Source organism: Patella vulgata, chromosome 5 (genome assembly GCF_932274485.2).
Source record: "Patella vulgata chromosome 5, xgPatVulg1.2, whole genome shotgun sequence".
Lineage (NCBI taxonomy): Eukaryota > Metazoa > Mollusca > Gastropoda > Patellidae > Patella > Patella vulgata.
The window spans coordinates 62,523,716-62,542,750 of NC_065883.2; the positions used below are offsets into that span (position 1 = coordinate 62,523,716).

At 33.2% G+C, this 19,035-nt stretch overlaps 2 protein-coding genes across 5 annotated transcripts; one reads left to right on the top strand and one right to left on the bottom strand.

The window, feature by feature from the left end:
- Positions 1 to 492: 492 nt before the first annotated feature.
- LOC126821600 (serine/threonine-protein phosphatase 5) lies at positions 493 to 15,691 on the top strand. Of its 4 annotated transcripts, XM_056100867.1 has the most exons (14): positions 493 to 655; positions 2,241 to 2,410; positions 2,599 to 2,670; positions 3,581 to 3,725; positions 4,067 to 4,188; positions 5,040 to 5,105; positions 5,431 to 5,529; positions 6,789 to 6,894; positions 7,404 to 7,464; positions 8,310 to 8,391; positions 8,711 to 8,798; positions 11,107 to 11,326; positions 12,044 to 12,125; positions 12,922 to 15,691. In XM_056100867.1, the coding sequence occupies exons 1-14, from the start codon at positions 517 to 519 to the stop codon at positions 12,976 to 12,978; spliced, it is 1,509 nt and encodes a 502-aa protein (XP_055956842.1). In that variant the 5' UTR covers positions 493 to 516; the 3' UTR covers positions 12,979 to 15,691. The 4 variants fall into 4 exon arrangements, with proteins under 4 accessions (XP_055956842.1, XP_055956845.1, XP_055956844.1 ...); XM_056100870.1 differs by lacking the exon at positions 493 to 655 and having other exon boundaries at positions 2,333 to 2,410; positions 2,599 to 3,419; positions 12,922 to 15,690; XM_056100869.1 differs by lacking the exon at positions 493 to 655 and having other exon boundaries at positions 2,333 to 2,410; positions 2,599 to 3,055; positions 3,138 to 3,725; positions 12,922 to 15,690.
- LOC126821609 (cancer-related nucleoside-triphosphatase) lies at positions 14,729 to 19,019 on the bottom strand. Its single transcript, XM_056100871.1, has 5 exons — positions 18,896 to 19,019; positions 18,029 to 18,191; positions 17,770 to 17,875; positions 16,888 to 17,088; positions 14,729 to 16,287 (listed from the first exon to the last, which is right to left on the bottom strand). The coding sequence occupies exons 1-5, from the start codon at positions 18,930 to 18,932 to the stop codon at positions 16,207 to 16,209; spliced, it is 588 nt and encodes a 195-aa protein (XP_055956846.1). The 5' UTR covers positions 18,933 to 19,019; the 3' UTR covers positions 14,729 to 16,206.
- Between the last annotated feature and the right edge of the window lie 16 nt (positions 19,020 to 19,035).

A 19,035-nucleotide genomic window follows, 5' to 3' on the forward strand; every position in this document is an offset into this window, starting at 1 on the left:
TTTCGTTTTCTCGTGGAATCTTCAAAGTGCTGTCATTGGAATACGCCCGAAACTGTACCTCGGTTTTACGTTCAACCCGAACAACCAGACGCTGAACATAAATTACTCTCCCCTTCCCCCGACCGACGCACACCGGGATCAAACAATGAAAAATTAAATACTATGTATACTTCATTACTCCACAGATAATTTTCGTTTTCGAAAGGTGATGTCAAACAATATGAAAAAAGGGCATTTAGTTGTTGAAATTTCAGTTCAAGGACATGGTCTTCATCTTGAAATAAAGAGTTTCCAAAATCACGCACAGTATAGAAATTTATAATGTTATTGCTTTTGACTGTTTGTGCATTTATTTACATTGTCTGGTCGTCGCAGTATACCATTCATCAATCCATCAATTGCTGTTATCGATGGATTTTTGAAGAAAACTTTACTCTAAATCATGGTTGTCTCCCCTGTCAAGCCTTTCGGTATTAGAAACAAATACGGTATCCTTGGCTCTGCAATACTACAACAATGGCGGCGTTAGAACAGAATTTAGATGGTTCTAGTAATGATCTTGTGAATTCTAACAAAAATTGCATCGACTCATTAAGTGAAGAAATTAGAAAGCAAGCAGATGAAGTCAAGGATAAAGCCAACACATATTTTAAAAGTAATCAAGTTATAATTGTTCACAATAATACAGACAAGAATGAAAAGTGTCAGGCATGGTTTTGGAAAACCAGGAGTTGGCACATGGGCCAAGGACGTTGTTAAAAGCTAAATCATGCAGTCCATAAACTCCCTTTCGGTGTTTAAAATAATAAAGGTTAATGTTCCTGCGGATATTTTCTTGTGACAGACATTCGATTCTCGAATAACTTTCACTTCTTGTCAAAATTAATAACTCAAACTGTTAATCTAATTGAACAGAAATCACGGGCCAATCCAGGTGTAGCAAGGAAGAATACTCTTTTGCCCTTTTTAATCAGACAGACATTAAAGGAGCTAAATTGCTAATATTTGGGACCTAGAAATTGACCCAAATGGGTTGCAACGCATAAAATAATGTAATCTGATTGTATATAAACTATAAACTGATTTACATTTAATTGTTTCCGTTTTGACTCTAATTTCAAATCAGTTATGTCCAGCGAAATACGACATTAGTCTCAACCGAATAGCAATTTCTAGCATCTGGTTATTCCAGTCTATTGCGCCTGCTCTCCAGATAAGATATGGCGTCACCGTTTGACATGAGTTGTGGAATATTTATAGCCTCGTTCTTTCTGGTCACTGTTACAAAGGACGCTGAAACGCACTACGGTACACAATTCGTGTACCAATGGTAAAATGTTCATTTTGTCTTAAATATTGTATATCAGAAGCCTACCTTTTCCTGGCAAGATTACAACATCAATGTTGATTTGAATTGACAAATAATTTGTATTTTCAACGTGTAAGACTTTGGATGATATGGAGTTAGAGACTTAGCTACTTTAATGTTGAGCCCCACAATTGGGGTATTGATTTATTTCATTTATTTTGTTGATGTAATTTTATTCTGATTCAGGAAACTGTAAATTGTCTGCAATTTTGCTAATATGAACTTCTGTTCCCGATTATTTGTGAGAATCTATGACAACTGTACAGTAGCACGATTTACTCAAACCCACCACTTTTTTCAACTTACAAAATAATAATTTATATCAATATTTGATAATTTACCATTCTTTATGCCAAATTGTCATTTTTATGTTCAGATATTATCTTGAAATAACAGTGGATTTGGGTAGATTGTTGTATTACACAATTAAGTTATGTTCCTTGGTTACGACTTCCAAACTTGCTTGGAAATTGCATTTTGCCACCAAAAAGCTACAATTTTAAATTAAAGACAACAATTTGGCATAAAGAACCATCAATATTATATATTTTGATATGAGTTGAAATACTGGTGGATTTGGATAAATCGGGTTACCCCATTACAACTATAGGCCTACTATATTTTATATGCTTGTACTGTTAAATTTTATATGCTGGCTTTTTTCAGAATTCAGAACATATACATGTAACTACATGAAAGAATTAGTCACTTATTATGTTAACCAGATGTTGCCAATTTGACTTTTTTGTATTAAATAATTCTTTAACTATTTCGGTCCTAGGCACATCTTTTTTGTATGTATCTTTTATAAGATGTCTTGTACAGATCGGTATAAATATTCCAATTCATGTATTATGTAAATATTTTGCAGATGAGCAGTATAATGAAGCAATCAATTTCTATACACAAGCTATAGAATTAAATCCATATAATGCCCCTTATTATGGAAATAGAAGTTTTGCCTACTTAAGAACTGAGTGTTTCGGTTATGCTTTAGAAGATGCATCCAAAGCATTGGATCTTGATAGAAACTATATAAAGGTATTTATGTTTGTTTATTATTAGATTATTAATTCAGTTTTCTATCTAAACTTGGCTCTCTCTTTAACGACGGTGAGTTCTACATGGTTTTGACACATGAAGTTTTCAAAACTTCCGTTTTCATACCAGTCAGTCCTTACTGGCATTTATTGTCCAAATTAAAGAATTTTTGTCATTTGTAATTCCAGGCTTACTACAGAAGAGCCTCCGCTAATATGGCATTAGGGAAATTCAAACTGGCATTAAAAGACTTTGAAGCAGTAAGTGCATCCATTCATGTTGTATTGTTACAAATATATTTATGAAAATAGACTGCACTCTGTAGGATAGTGGGTATTTTTTGACTGATAGGACTTAAGATTGTGTTGTTGAACTTGGGTCCCTCATTTGTACATATATGGTTTTTACTTACAGTTTACATTTATTACAATAAGTAGTTAATTATCAATGTGAACAAATTATATTGTCTATAGTATGAAAATGTATTATCTAAGGAAGGTCTGTACACAGTTCTAAATGATAGCAGACACTTGTAAATACAATGTATTTGATTAGAAATATAATCATAAGATCTAAAAAGTGCTATCTCAATAGAACCGAACTACCAAAGAGGAAGTTACCTTGGGAGACTATTACTGTGTTTAGGTTTTAATTCAAATAACCAGAAAAATTGTATTATAGGAAGTTAGGAACTAGGAGGACCTGAATGTACGTAAGTTATGTTTAGGTTTTAATTCAAATAACCAGAAAAATTGTATTATAGGAAGTTAGGAACTAGGAGGACCTGAATGTACGTAAGTTATGTTTATTGTCCAGTTAATAAATGAGTTCTAGTCATTTCAGTTTTAGTATCGGTAACTTTGACTTTATCACTCTTCTGATGGGTGAAATTGAAGATTGTCTACTATTTGTCAGCTGTTTGATGTTAAAACTTGATCAGGTGAACTAAGGACAACACGATTTTTAGTAGCTGATTCTATTTTATTGATATAAATTGAGATATTCATCGGTAAGTTGGTGCTTGTATAGCCATGGAGTCGGCGATAATTCCTATTATACTCTGCTTCAAATAGTCCATTATGGTCGGAAAAACTTCGAAAATAAACTAAATTCAACATAGATGTATATCGTCTTAAAAAACAGTATTAAACATAGCTCTGTATTTTTTAGGTAGTGAAAGTGAAACCAAATGACAAAGACGCAAGGGCAAAATACAACGAATGTGCTAAAATAGTCAGAATGATGGCATTTCAGAAAGCCATTTCTTCATCTGATTCCGAGTCTGTAGTGGAAAAATTAGATTTAGAAAATATGGGTAGGTTTCATAAATATTTGAAAGTGAAAAAAATCTATTAAAGAGAAAAACATTGAATGGGGAAACTGTTTTGTATATTGTCAGCTACAGTACACCTGAAATGTTTTTGTTTTTAACGTCCTACTTTTCTGCATCCCGACTGGTCTAATGAGGACAGATGTACGTGTGCTAGGAGGGAAATTTTGTCTGGACAGCAGCACTACGGCCTATTGCCTAATCCTATTTCAAATTCAAACTATCAAGGGTTGTTTTATGTGTGCGCCAACGTGTATAAAGGACACAAGACACTGTCCTTGCCAGGCACAACTTAATGAATAACATGTTTTAATTTGATATTTCAGTTATAGAAGATGATTATAATGGACCAGCACTAGAAAATAATAAAGTCACTGAGAAATTTGTAACTGATCTCTTAGACACATTTAAAAATCAGAAAAAATTACATAGAAAATTTGCATACCAAGTAAGTCAACTCTTTCTTGTCCACTTTAAACTGCTTAGTTACTGTAATTTTGTCATATTTTTAATATATTGACTTGGCTGTGCTGTGTTCATGTACCATTCCATTGTTTTTATGTTTTCATGGCTTTTAATTTCATGTTTTTCAATAATATATATGTCTTTCGTAAATGTAAAAGTATTTGTTTCATTAAATTGAATTCCCTAATTTCAGAGAAATTTTGGTAAAAAAAACTAAATTCCAATGTCAATTGAATCATATAAACACTTTTACATTTTTAAAAGATGTTTGTCTTACAAGATTGCAAACCCCAAACCTCTTCCCTGTAGGTCAAAAGAAATTGAAGAATTAGGTTAAATTAGTTAGATACACTATGTAAGATTTAAACACAGTGCTGGCCGTTCTTGCTATGATAGCTCGAAAATAGATAATGCAAAATGAATATATTGTAAATTTCATTCAGATTACTCTATTGCGAAGATATTAGCCCTTTAAAGGTTTGACAAGATGTGTGCGTTAATTAGACTCGCTTCTCCATTTTTAAATTAAATCAAAATATGGCTGAAGGGTTCTAATCTATTTAATATTGGAGATATCCGATGGCATCCAGAGTTGATTATGACCTTTTCATGTTAATAAATATCTCATAGGGTCTTGCATAATGTATGTTTCATTGAATATGTTAATTGATGGGGTGACATATTATTCATTTTGTCTGTTTACTTGTTTTAGTTTCATCTGAGGACCTAAATTTCAAATGTCAACAGATACTCAATTCACAAAGCAAATCAACATATTCCTCTGCCATGAATTAAATAATTCAAACTAAATCGACAATTTTAAATTTATTTCAGATTTTGATACAAGCTAAAGAATACTTTTCAAAGCAGCTAACTTTAGTAGATATAGATGTTCCTAAGGTATTTCAATTTTATATTTAAGCTGCCTAAAACTGTAACAAATGTACTATATGTAGAATGTTCCAAGTTCAAGAGGAACCTTCAGAATTTTTCAATCGATCATAATGTAAATTTCTAGAAATTAAGATGGTCCATTTTGTACTTACCTGTCTATCATTTATAATTAACCTTTTAATTTATGTTTTTCATATCAATGAAATGAAATTGGGTCTTAACATCATGCTGTTCTACGTCAACCATGCTAATGAAGACTGTTTATATTAATAAAGAAAACATGAATTTGATCTTTAAATGTCTGAACTAAGAACTGATTTTTTTTTTCCAGGATTCAAAATTCACAATATGTGGGGATATACATGGTCAGTTTTATGATCTCTTAAATATATTTGAATTAAATGGATTACCCTCCAAAGATAATCCTTATGTATCCTTTTTAAACGCCCACATTGAAATGTGGTTGTATATTGTCGTCGCCTCTGTCTGTCGGTCCAGCATCCACAATTGCTTGTAGATGCTCTAGAGGCTAAAGTTAATATCCGATTGACGAAGAAGCCTATTGATTTATACTCTGTGTTTACAGTCATGAGGCGAAGAAGCCTATTGATTTTCAGCGATTTCTGATAATTACTGCCAGAGTTGGGGGATCATGTGGCTAAGTGGGTAAGACGCTGGCTCGCTAGCCTGGAGGTCGGGTGTTCGATCCCTGCATTTGCCGAGAAAGTTCATCCAGATTCTCCGGCGTGGTTTCCCCTTGTCAGTGATGCAGGACGAAGGGCCTGACAAGGACAGCTGTCTAGTCGTTCGGATGGCACGAAAAACTGAGGTCCCATGTACGAATTGGCGTGCACGTAAAAGATCCCTTGGCATTTGGAATTCGATATAAGAGTAGGCCGTAGCGCCGCTGCCCTGGCAAAATTTCCCTCATAGCACACTGTATGGCGTATGCCCGTCTTCATTAGCCCAGTTTAGGAGCAAAACAGTAGGACGTTAAACCCCATTTCATTTACTGCCAGAGTTATGGCCCTTGATCACTTTGAAAATCTTGTGGATGCTCTAGAGGCTAAAGTTAATATCCGATTGACTTTGTATTTATACACACTGTTTAAGGTCATGAGATGAGGAATCCAATTGATTTCAACTATTTTCGATAATTACTGTCAAGAGTTATAGTCCTTGATCTCTTTGAGAAACATTGTAGAAGCTCTTGAGGCCAAAGTTAATATCTGATTGACTTTAAACTTATTCACAGCATTTAAGGTCATGAGACAAAGAATCCTATTCAATTTTAACGATTTCCGATAATTACTGCCAGAGTTATGGCCTCTGTTCACTTTGAAAAGTCTTGTGGACGTCTTAGAGGCTAAAGTTAATATAAATTGTTTAAGGTCATGATACAAACAATCTAAATAAATTCTAATATTTTCTGATAATTACTTCATGGGTTATTATTTCTCGTAATCAGATTTTCATGTGTTGTAAATGTTCTCATTACTGACAAAAAGAAAAAAATATGTGACAACACTTGTTGACTGCCCAGATGACTTAGCTGCTGTGGGCATGTTTCGTTGCCTGGCAACCCATCTTTATGTTAACATTAAGCAAACATTAAGCTTTAATTGAACATTTATCAGATATATGTTTCATTAAATATTTAAACTAGATTTTCTTTAACCAGTATACTAGTTATTTAATGGTGATTTTGTTGATAGAGGATCATTTTCTGTAGAATGTATATTATCGTTATTAAGTTTAAAATTATTATATCCACAACACTTCTATATGTCTAGAGGTAAGTACACACTAAATTATCTGAGAAATATCAGTGGGTTTTTTTAAAATTAGTTAAGCTGAGAACTTGTTGTACACAATGAATCTTAACTCTCATATAATGTCCACCCAGTTATTATCCCATGCAGAATAAAGGGTTATTGAATTATACTCCATCCATCTGTCCAGGTTTTGTATCCAGAGAATATCTCATAAATGTATCTTTATAAAAGTTTGTATACAAATCAAGCTATTTGTGCCTATTCACTAATCATATATTTCTCGGATTTAATTATTTTTGTTTCCTTGAAATATATTTGACTTAGTTTTTGGTAGACAAGTGGGTGGAATGTTGATGATTGAGTTCTCCTGTTTAATTTGTACCAATAACTGTGTTTTTAATGTCCACAATTAGGGTATCAGAACACAGTAATATTTATCGATGTAAAAGATATGATTGAATGTTTACATATTGTGGTAATGCAAATGTTGATAACCATGAAATATGTAGTTTATGTTTTATCATTATAGGCAACCATGAAAGTATTACTATGAATCAAATGTATGGTTTTGATGGAGAAGTCAAATCAAAATATCCTTTGAGTTTTTATTGCATTGCAGCAATAATTATTTCCTAAAAAAATTGAAATTCTGTTCGATCTGATATGAGAGAGAGAGAGAGAGAGACAGACAGAGAGAGAGTGTCTTGTCATTTTGAGACTTAATATATGATAAAATCATTTCTATAATTCCATGTGCAAGGGTTATTCTTTGTGCACACCAATATGGACTACAGTTTTTCATTCCTTCCAGATTTCTTGGCACACTTGCCTATCGAGTCCTCAAGGCCCCACCCCTGACATTGCGAACCTGGTTTGAGAAAGCCAGTATATTCTATGCTGATTGCCTCTGCTGCTATCACATGCTCTATCTAACAGTTAGGCCTAGATGATCAGGAATCTGCATATCGTGCAAAGTTTTAACAGATTACTCCTACTGTTGATCCGATATAAAGTATTCATTATTTACCATGTGTGTACTGTTAGTTTCATTGTACCTAGTTCTGTTGATTAGACTTTAAACCTAAGCTCTCTTTCTCATAACCTGCACTTTACACAATATCATTCAAAATGGTTGTTTCCTTTTGCCCTAACCATTCGGCAAAAGCACAGGACTATGAAATGGGTTTGTTTGTCGGTCTGAGGGTGATGAAACTTGGTGTATAAATTTCATCCAAACTGATAATGAGTATTTACTGCTCAGGTTAAGCAGAGTGATAAGCATACTGATCACTCAATGCTTTATAAAAAGATAAATGTCCTAGTAATTATTTAATATCATCTCTTTATTTTGGGATTAAGGTGGCAGGCAGCCATGACATTGTAATTTATAAAGTTTTTATCAAGTGTTTTACCATATTTCCTCAACTCTTCTTACATATACCTCTCAAATGTGTGATTTATTTACTGAAGTTTTTAACTGGATTCCATTAGCTCACTGTATTAATAAGAAAATAATGGTAAAACTTCAATAAATTGAGAATTGAAAGCATTCCCCTATTGACTTTCAACCCACTTTGAATATGTATCCAATCGTTGCTATAATTAAGAATTTTATCGAATAATTAGAAATATTCTCTCCATTGACTTCCAAAACTTTGAACCATATCTGATTAGTATTGTAGTAGAGAATATTAACAGATAATTTTGGGATATATATATTCCTTATGATGATTAATTATTCTATTCTTTATAAGTATTTTTCCCTGTCTGATTATGTTTGTAAACTTGGAATAGAGTACTACTAGAAACACTGTATTTATGTTTGTTTTTTTAAAGGTATGTCATGGCGGTCTATTTTCTGATCCAGCAGTAACATTAGATGATATACGAAAAGTAGATAGAAATAGACAACCTCCAGAATCAGGTCAGTATAAAATTATTTTCTTAAAGATGCATTATGTAAGATTTAGATAAAAAGAGTACAAAATATGAAGTATGAATGTATTAAAAATTTCAATCAAATTACTTTTTATTCTGAACAAGGTTATGAGTTATTGAAGTTTTGACATGAAATAGAGGATTGTCAAGTACACCATTGCCATGATGTCTCAGTTGTCAATCTTTTTATTGAGTTATGTTCATTTTAACCATAAGCGATTATATGGCGTGGATAGTCTACTCCATTCAATATCTGCCATCTAATAACCTAGATAGGGGAAGCGGGGGTAATATGGGCATGAGGGTAATATGGGCCACAGCCCTGACAAGCTTGCCATATGACATTTCTTTAAAATGTTATTTGCCAAGACCTCTAAAAGCTCTAAACATGTGTTACACATCATAACAAGTTCACAGATACATTACGCAAAAAATCTCAGTATTTTAAAAAATTTCTACGTTGAAAGTTTTTTGGGGGTTGAAGACCATCAGTCCATTTCATGAAACGTTTACCTTGTAAAGAAAATCTCGTCTGAGCATTAAAATAGATTTTTACTGTTAGGCTCTAGCCTGTAGTTACAGGGAGAGAACTCTTGGTCTGTCTTTGTGAAATTTTGACTTATCTAATCCTTGTCACTTGGGGTAATATGGGACACGCAAATTGGGGTGATATGAGCCATGGTTCATATTCCGCCCAAACCATTAAAAACAAATTGTCCACAAAATCTTAAATTTCTTTTGAATGATTTATAGCTTAATCATATAAGCTACAATTATTTTTAGCAATTTCATTTTATTTGTTTTAGAAGCATGCTATATGGGAAAGAGGGGGTAATATGGGACATAATTTTTTGCTGTGGAATATTTTGTAGGTATAATGATTCGCTAAACTAAACTAATATCTTTCAATTGAAACTGCCCTCCAAATTTTTCATTTTGTTCTGGAAGCAGTGTCAGAAATCTGTAAAATGCTGTCAGCTCATATTACCCCATCCAGGTGGGGTAAAATGGGCCATCACCCATTATTTTTCAAGTCCTATAGCAAAAAATTAGCAACTCACATTGTCCTTATATTTTATAAATTAAAGATGAGTTCAGTTTAACTAGAAAGTTGATTTGTTTCAATATCACATTACACCTATGAAATATTCCACAGCAAAATATTATGTCCCATATTACCCCACCTTCCCCTAGTTGATTATGGACATGTCTTGCAAATAGATGTCTAATTAATAATGTATATAACATTTGAGGTGTAAAAAAAAGACCCGCAAGAGGCAGATTTAGCACTTACATAATGCATCTTTAATTAACAGAAATCAATTTGCTTGGTCAAAATTCATCGCCTATAATAATTTAATCATAGAACTCAAACTAAGATATACCATCTTGTATAACAAAATTTAGATCCCGGGCAGGGAATTTGCTAATACTGAATATTTTTTTTATTCTATTAACCCCCCCAACCCACCCCAACCTTAAAAAGAAAGAAAGGTGAGAATGAAATAAGTTATCCATTTTGAATACATAGGTTAAATAGGTGCTAACTGGAGCTAACAATTAGGAGGTAACTGGTTAGGGTTATATTTGGGGTTATTATTAAATGAAATGAAATGGGGTTTAACGTCCTACTATTCTGCTCCTATACTGGGCTAATGAAGACGGGCATACACCATACAGTGTGCTATGAGGGAAATTCTGCCCGGGCAGCGGCACTATCGGCTACTCTTATATCGAATTCTAACTGCCAAGGGATCTTTTATGTGCATTCCTATGTATACACGAGACCCGGCCAATGCAGGGATCGAACACCCAACCTCCAGGCTAGCGAGCCAGAGACCAACGCCTTGTTCATTCAATTTCGATACTCATTTTTGGTAACCCCCGTCCCAATCTCTATATTTCGTTTTGTTTTTTATTCTTTCGATGGCCTACACTGCATGAAGATCTGACCGCTTGTAGCGATAGGTCGCGTCAGAGGTCATACGATAGGCTTTTGACCCTATGATGTTAGACATTTGATTAACTAATCAACATTGATGTCACTAGTGGATTACCCAAAGTGCCGTGCAAAACACGCTTAAAGCTCGCCGTAACAGACCGTTTCATTGGTTAATTCCTCACACCATTCTGAACACGTCAGTGATAACAACTCTTCCAGATCCTAGTGTAGTAAAGACAAGTAAAACAAAATTTTGAACTATAAAAACGAAACGATATAGAATCTGTGTTTTATTCAGAGATCTTTTTCGATTTTTCTAGCCCAATATGCTTCATAAATTTATCTCATTCAGGTATTATGTGCGAGTTATTATGGTCAGATCCACAAATTGTACCTGGTACAGCACCAAGTAAGAGAGGGGTCGGAGTTCAATTTGGTCCAGATGTAACAGAAAATTTCCTCCGAGTTAACAACCTTGATTATATCATTCGAAGTCATGAAGTTAAAGATGCTGGTTATGAGATTATGCATAATGGAAAGTGTATAACTGTTTTCTCAGCTCCAAATTACTGGTTGGTTAATTTTTTTATTCTCGTAAAATTGAATCAATTTTCTAATCCATTCACAGATTATGCTGACAAGTGTTGTAACTGTATTAATTATTGTCTTTAAATGACTGGAGACATTGGTCAAAAATAATATTGTTGATCTAATTGAATGTTATACATTGATTTGTTTTGTGGGATGGAAATCTTTCTCCTACTGAAAAACCTGGGGGAGGGGGGTGACGTGACGTGGTTTCTATTCCCCACAAGGAGTAGGTCATCTGTATAACCTCATGGGTTTTCTCTGGGTTCTCCGGTTTCCTCCCACTACTAAAGACCCCTAAATTAAACCATGTGTCAGTCCCGAAATGATCTGGTTTGTGTCAAGTGGACATTAAACCTCATTTCTCTCTCTCTCTCTCTATTGATGGAAGCCAGTGTTGAGATTTAACATATTTTGTGTTTTTTTCGACACTGCAAGCCAAAAATAAAACTAAATTTAGTTAACAAACTGACTTCTGATTAATCTGTCAAAATAAATTTTTTATCAGACTTTCCCCATCATTGATCAAAAATCATATCATATTATTAACCTAATTGGCCATTTTTCAGACAATATCTAAAAATTAAACTGTCACAATATTGTAATTGGCAAGGGATTCAAAATCTCTCAAATGACAATCATCAACTTTAAGTAAATTAACAGAATATCTGATTAATAAATTTATTTTTTTCTTTTGTCAGTGATACTATGAAAAATAAAGGTGCTTTTATTACAATAAAGGGAGGAGATTTAACGCCTAAATATACATCTTACGAAGCCGTGGTAAGTACCAAATTTGAACAGATAGCGTTCTTAAATAAATTGATAATGGTAATTTGGCAGAGTAGGATTATAATCGTAGGGTTGGAAGTATTAATTATACTATATTTTTCAATGAAGCATATATAGTACCATGTATATTCAAATATCGTAATCTTTTAATACATGTACATCTTAAACATGTAAGAGTTAAATCTGCCTATTGCAGGTCTTTCTTTTGGTCTCAAATGTTATATAAATTATTAATTAGAAAATTATTAACATGACAACAGTAGCAAGGACAATCGGGACTCCACTATTCTACAAATAGCTATAACTTCACTTAGAATGGAGTAATTTGACTGAAATTTTCAATATATTCAGGGGGTCACGGTGGCTAAGTGGGTAAGCCGCAGGCTCGCTAGCCTGGAGGTCGGGGGTTCGATCCCTGCATTGGCCGAGTGATGCAGGACGGAGGGCCTGACAAGGACAGCTGTCTAGTCATTCGGATGATATGAAAAACCGAGGTCCTGTGTTCACATTGGCGTGCACGTAAAGATCCCTTGACAGTTGGAATTTGATATAAGAGAAGGCCGTAGTGCCGCTGTCTGGGCAAAATTTCCCTCATAGCACACTCTATGGCGTATGCCCATCTTCATTAGCCCAGTTCGGAGCAAAACAGTAGGACGTTAAACCCCATTTCATTTCATTTCAATATATTCATTATCTTTTTTTAAACTATTATACAGAGAACTGTCAGCTATTTATCTAAATCTTACATAATGTATGTTTAAATATTTGGTTATTTATTGTGTTTCAGCCACATCCTAATGTTAAACCAATGGCCTATGCTAGTTCTTTGTTTGGATTATTTTGATGAAGTTTGAAGATTAGCTATATATACATTTGTATATCATCAGACTGTAAAGAGGCAATCTCACTATCAGCAATTTATTTTCTAATATGAAAGGATTTGACTACACGATCAGATCCTGTGTATTTATGTTAAATAGTGTATAAAATCTGAGATCCATACTCTTATTTCTGGTAAAAGAAATATTACACGAATCTGAAGCTGTCTTGTAGAAGATACATGAAACAAAAGTGCTCTACATGTTGCTGTAAAGTGTAAATAATAGATTACAGTGCTTGCATTTTTGACAATAAATTACTGTATATTTGACTGAATAAGAGCTTACATGATTATAAATTACTGTGCATGTATTAGACTGAATATGAGCTCATCAGCTAATAAATTACTGTATTTGACTGAATAGGAGCTTACATGCTAATAAATTACTGTATTTGATTGAATAAGAGCTTGCATGCTAATCTGTATTTGACTGGATAAGACCCTATAAAAAAATGAAATGGGGTTTAATCTCCTACTGTTCTGCTCCTATACTGGGCTAATGAAGACGGGAACCCTATAAGAGGGCACATAACAGTTTCATCACACCCTTTGCTACTTCCATGTTACATGCTTTAACCCATTTGCTTCACATGTTTGGTTGATTACAAGCAAACAAGAAATGGAAGGTGGTAACTAGGCACTTATTTGTATGCATGCCCTTATCTGAGTGGTATAACATTCAAGCTATTTCATTTTTGATTGAAAGTAATATTGCCTCTTTAAAGAAACTGGGCTTTTCATACAATCTATAAAATTAATAAAAGGGGTATTATTGAAGAGCTAAATTGGTCTATTCCATGTCTTTCTTTAGGCTTTAAATGTTATATTAATTATTAATTTATTAACTTGCCAAGACCATAATCAACTCTCAATGCCATTGGATGCTCTAGATTTTCAACAGATTTAAATACAATTTGTGGTTAATGATTTAATTAAAAATTGATAATCAAGGCTGTTTAGTATCGTAACAACGGTAGCAATGACAATCGGGACTACACTGTTCTGCAATCAACGATAACTCTGCTCAATATGAAGTAAATTTACTAAAATTTTGAACGCGTTCCCCTTCCATTATCTATTTTTTTAACTATTATAGCAAGAACTGTCTGCTCTTTATCTGAATCTTACATAATGCATGTTAAAAAACACAACACGATTTATATAGAAAAAAATCACTGGTTTATACAGATATAGCATGACGTTTCATAGTGCTGTGTTTTTTAATTTGCTAAATGCCACTCAAGGATTATAATGCATGTTAAATGATGAAAGTAAGAGGAAAGAAACTTTGACATGTAGCATTGATTGGAACCAATTAATGTCATAAACATTCATATTGTGTTCAAATTTATAACTAGAGTAGGGTTTAAGAATCAAGCCCATGGATTTAGTTGTTCAAAAAGTGTTTGAGAGATCGAATTTATAATATTTAATTAAATGAATTTAGATATTGGTATACATAAAAAGTAATTTAAAAGTATGATGACTTCCTTGATTTGATCAGTTCAACCCAATTTAAATGAGAATTGTTGAATTTGGTGACCTTAAGTTAAACTCAAATCATGAATTTATGTAATTCAAACAAATTCTGAACAACAATGCTTAAAGCACTAAGTTTATTATTAATATTACCCATGTAATAGGAATTGTATATTGAAGTTTAAGCAAATAAATAATAATCTGATATGCCATTTTCACAAAACAAAATCAGCCCATTATTTTGTGAAGTTGTCAAACGAAAACACCAATAATTTAAAAGATAACCTAAGATATCATTGTTTAAATTTTGCTTAATTTCAAAGGCTTCATCATTGATTATTAAGTGTGGTAGTGTCATTCACCAGTACTTATGATTGACATCATCAACTTTTATTTACATGAATAATAGTATATCATCACTTTTTATCATAATATGCCTTTGTCATCGACACTGGGAACATGTGAACACACTTGGTTACAGTCATTAAATCATACAAAAGCAATAATACTTCAATTCAATTGTCATATATATTTTTCACCAACAGAAAATTGGAGTTAGGCCATTTTAAATTGAAATTTAGTTTTTTGGGATCACTTATTCAAATTTTGCTGCCAATTTCTTGGAAAAACAAATAATACCTGTTGCTCTTCTTGAAAGCTCTGAGCTTCAAGTTTTCAAATTAGTACATTTGAGGCTCTTGATCTGGATCCCAAAACACTAAAAATCAAATTGTTTAGGCCTGAAATACTACTTAATTATAGTATTTTAATCTAAGTGCCAAAATATGCATTTTAATTCAGATATCAAAAAGTGAGAATTTCAAAATGAATCAAATTTAATAAATTTATTTACAAATAATAAAATAAGTGCTAATAAAGCTTATCGATATATGTAATTGTTCATTATATAATATGTATGGCATGTTTTAAGGCAACCTCAAGTACAACAGGTTTAGTAGTAAATTGCCGCTAACAATGAAATTTATTGTTTTGTTAAAGTATCATAAAATTGAACTTTTGATTTATGATATAAATTATTGTATATACATCACCAACATGTAAATACATAATATTAAAATGCTATATTTATTGCATATATTTACAGATAAATATCATCGGCTGGTTATTATTTTGTATGTCAACTGTAGTGCTCTTTATAAATTGTTTGTTTTTTCTTGTTCACCAGTTTTACCTTGTCCATCATCAGACAAATAAACTATTTTTATTTTCGCTTGTGTCTTTATTTAATCCTCTACTTCGGTCTAAAGTATATTGTTACCATGGAAACAATTAATCCTATTCTACGGATGTCTGACTATGACCATATATTTGCAATATACTGTCTATGAAAACAAGTAAGAGCGAACTATGGAACAGGAACCTAGCATCTTGGAATCGTGATGTCATATCAAAAATCAAAGTCCAGTCCATCAACTGATGCACAATTGTCCAAGGAAAAAGCATGTCAAGTTTTATGTCAGTTGTAGTAGAATCAGCAGATCCTTCAGGGATTTTTCGAAAGGTGTCCCCCAAGAAGAACAAGACCCAGTTCCGGGTCCAAAAATATCAATTACATATCATTTCACTTCCATATATAAACAAGGAATTATACACTTAGTTTGTTGTATGCCATACAAAAAACACTCATGGGGATGAAATTCAGGCCTCTAACCAGGTGTCATGTTACTTCTCTATAAGATTCCTCTTTGAATCTCAAGATGATTGACTTTGAGCAGAATGTTTAACAGCATTCACTATATCTTGTAAAATAGAATCTCTGTTATTTTGTGATATCTAGTAGAAAAACATACAAGGTTATTAGCAATACTAAAATGAAGAAGTGTCAAAGGTTAATCTGAAAAGGAGAGATCGCAGATATCTTTTAGTGAATAAAACCATTCTTTATTTTTGGAAAACTATTAACAACATTATCATAGTCTAGTGCTGTTTTTCTTTACATTTTAGCATTTGCATACTTACACCAACTTTCTAGCAATAGATTGGTGTAATTAACACGATTTCTGGCCACCAAAGTTCATCGAGATTTTCTGCCATGCTTCCTCCTTGCCTGTGGTGCAGGACAAGGGACAAAATGTCATCATTTGGATGGGATGAAAAACCAAGGTCCTGTGTACACATTGGCGTGCACGTAACAGATCCTTTGGCAGTTGGAATTCAATGCAAGAGTAGGCCGTAGCACCGCTGTCCAGGAAAAATTTCAAAATTCTTTTCTTTAGTAGAATAATACAAATGATTGATTTTTTTTTACGAAATTTATGTACGATTTGACTACCAATCTTTTTATATAAATGCCTGATAATTTAAACCTTTTTTTGTGCATAATGCCTAGAATAATAAAAACAATTGTAATATGCAGTATATTACGGTACTTACAGTAAAAACTAGTGTATCACTTCTGTGCCTAAGTTCTTCTACAAATGGTAGGGGTTTCCCTCTAGCTATTGGTATGGTTGCTAATATGGTACTATTAGGTTTATCAAAAATACTTTTAACACTTTGTACAAAAGTTTGACTAAATAACTCCATTTTTCCAATTTCATCAATGACAAATACAGATTTATTATCACCTGATTTCTGAAAGAAAAAAACCCAGTTTTTCAAAACATTGAAATGGAAAAAAAGTGTTGTTGTTGTTCATAGTGTTTAACGTCCGCTTCCACCGAAGGTGATATCGCAGACAGGAAAAAAAAAACGATAAACTTTTTGTTTTTTTAGTTCTACACATGTACAGAGCCTGAATATTAGCATCTTCAATAGAAAACTTGATCTCACTTTAGCTCTGTACATCTTATCAAGGCATTCACGTAATACCCTGGATATTTTGACACTAAATTTTGAATGGGTATTCACCCAGTTTGAGAGCCTATCAGATTCCTCGATCATCACGAATAACAAGTCTCGCACTTTCCAGCTAAAATGTCTACCTGTGATAATCGAGTTGCTAAGTTCAAGGTTTGTTAATGTCAAGGTTTCCGTGGAGGTCGCTATATTTGATTTGAGCATGTTTGTGTCACAACCTCTGGAAGCTAGTGTTCATGTGTGTGCAGTAAATGGAGATAACGTAGCTATAAGTTTGGGAATTGTAAAGCAATCTAGCAACGTCCAGATGTTGTAAAACTCACAGTCGTTGCTTCAGGAACATGGGGTATTAGCAAAATCCAGCCGGATGGGGACTATCTCGTGCTAACTGACATTGACAGCGATGATTCAGTAACTTTTCCAACTTTGAACAGGACAGTAGGTACATGTAACTACCTTTTGAAGTGATGGTAGAGCAGTCTGCTCAAATGACTGGATTTGTACACTGTACTGTCCCACTTTATATTCTCTTCTATTACTGCTAGGAATCTCCTCTCTCTCACTATTAACGTATGAAAACAAAAGGTTTAATTAATATGAACAAAACAATAAATGCACTACAGTATAAATTTACAATATAAATGTACAACTGTATAATAGAATAAACAAACTTCTAATCCAGCCATCCATGTATCATTATTTCTATCAGACTTGCCTTATTCTTGCTAATGGGCCTCTATTACCACACAAAGTAACCACATCAAAACCTGTTCTTCTTCCACCTGATCGTATCTCCTCTGTATAAAATCCCTGACATTCTATTCCTGTAGATCGTAAGGCATCACATATCTTATTGATTAGAGTTGTTTTACCAATACCTAAAAAGAAAGAGGTGGAATTGGAAATTCCAAAGTAAAAGCAAATGTGCAAGACTAGAAATAAGTCACAGACACTGTAAGTACCACAGTCATTAGAGAGTTCTTAGCAACTTTGGTAAAGAGTTATGGGATAATTAGCCTTAACCAAGATTCTTTAACTTTTCTTAATTGGATAGGCCCTAGGGCCTACTACTAAAAAATGTGGCATTTTCTTGACATAAAAAAAAATGTTTTGAGAGGGATTTCAAGTAAACTTTTGATAGACAGATTAGTTTGAATATGTTTTTAGTCCAAATATATCATCAAATCACACATTTTGTATTTGGGAAGGCATCTTAATAATTATTTGTATTAATATTCACACTGTAAAATTATGTACAGTAAAATTCTATCAAAATAATTTGTACATTTTTAATAAAATCGGAATTGCAATTTGTAATTCGTTTTGTGTAGACTACAGCGTTAACACCCCCTGAAAATTTCAAGTCTCTACGACCACAGGAATTGGTAGGCCTCGAGGTGCGAAAGTGCAATAGCGCCTGTTATATCTGCATAAGTTATTATGATGGATAACACAAGATGCAGGTCTAAATTAGTAAAAACAATTATAAAGATTGACTTAATTGTTTTGCCTGTGTAATCAGTTGAGGATACGCGGTGGGAAATGTCTGTGAGTTGCTATTTAGAGACATTTAAAAGCAGACCTGGTGGACCTGTAAGCAAAATATGTTTGGCAGTCATTTTAAAACGCAGTCCCGTGTATCAAAATATCAACTCGGGCAGTATTTTGACAGCTAACACGTGTTACATCAAAACAAATAATCTGCGCATGCGCCACAGTGAC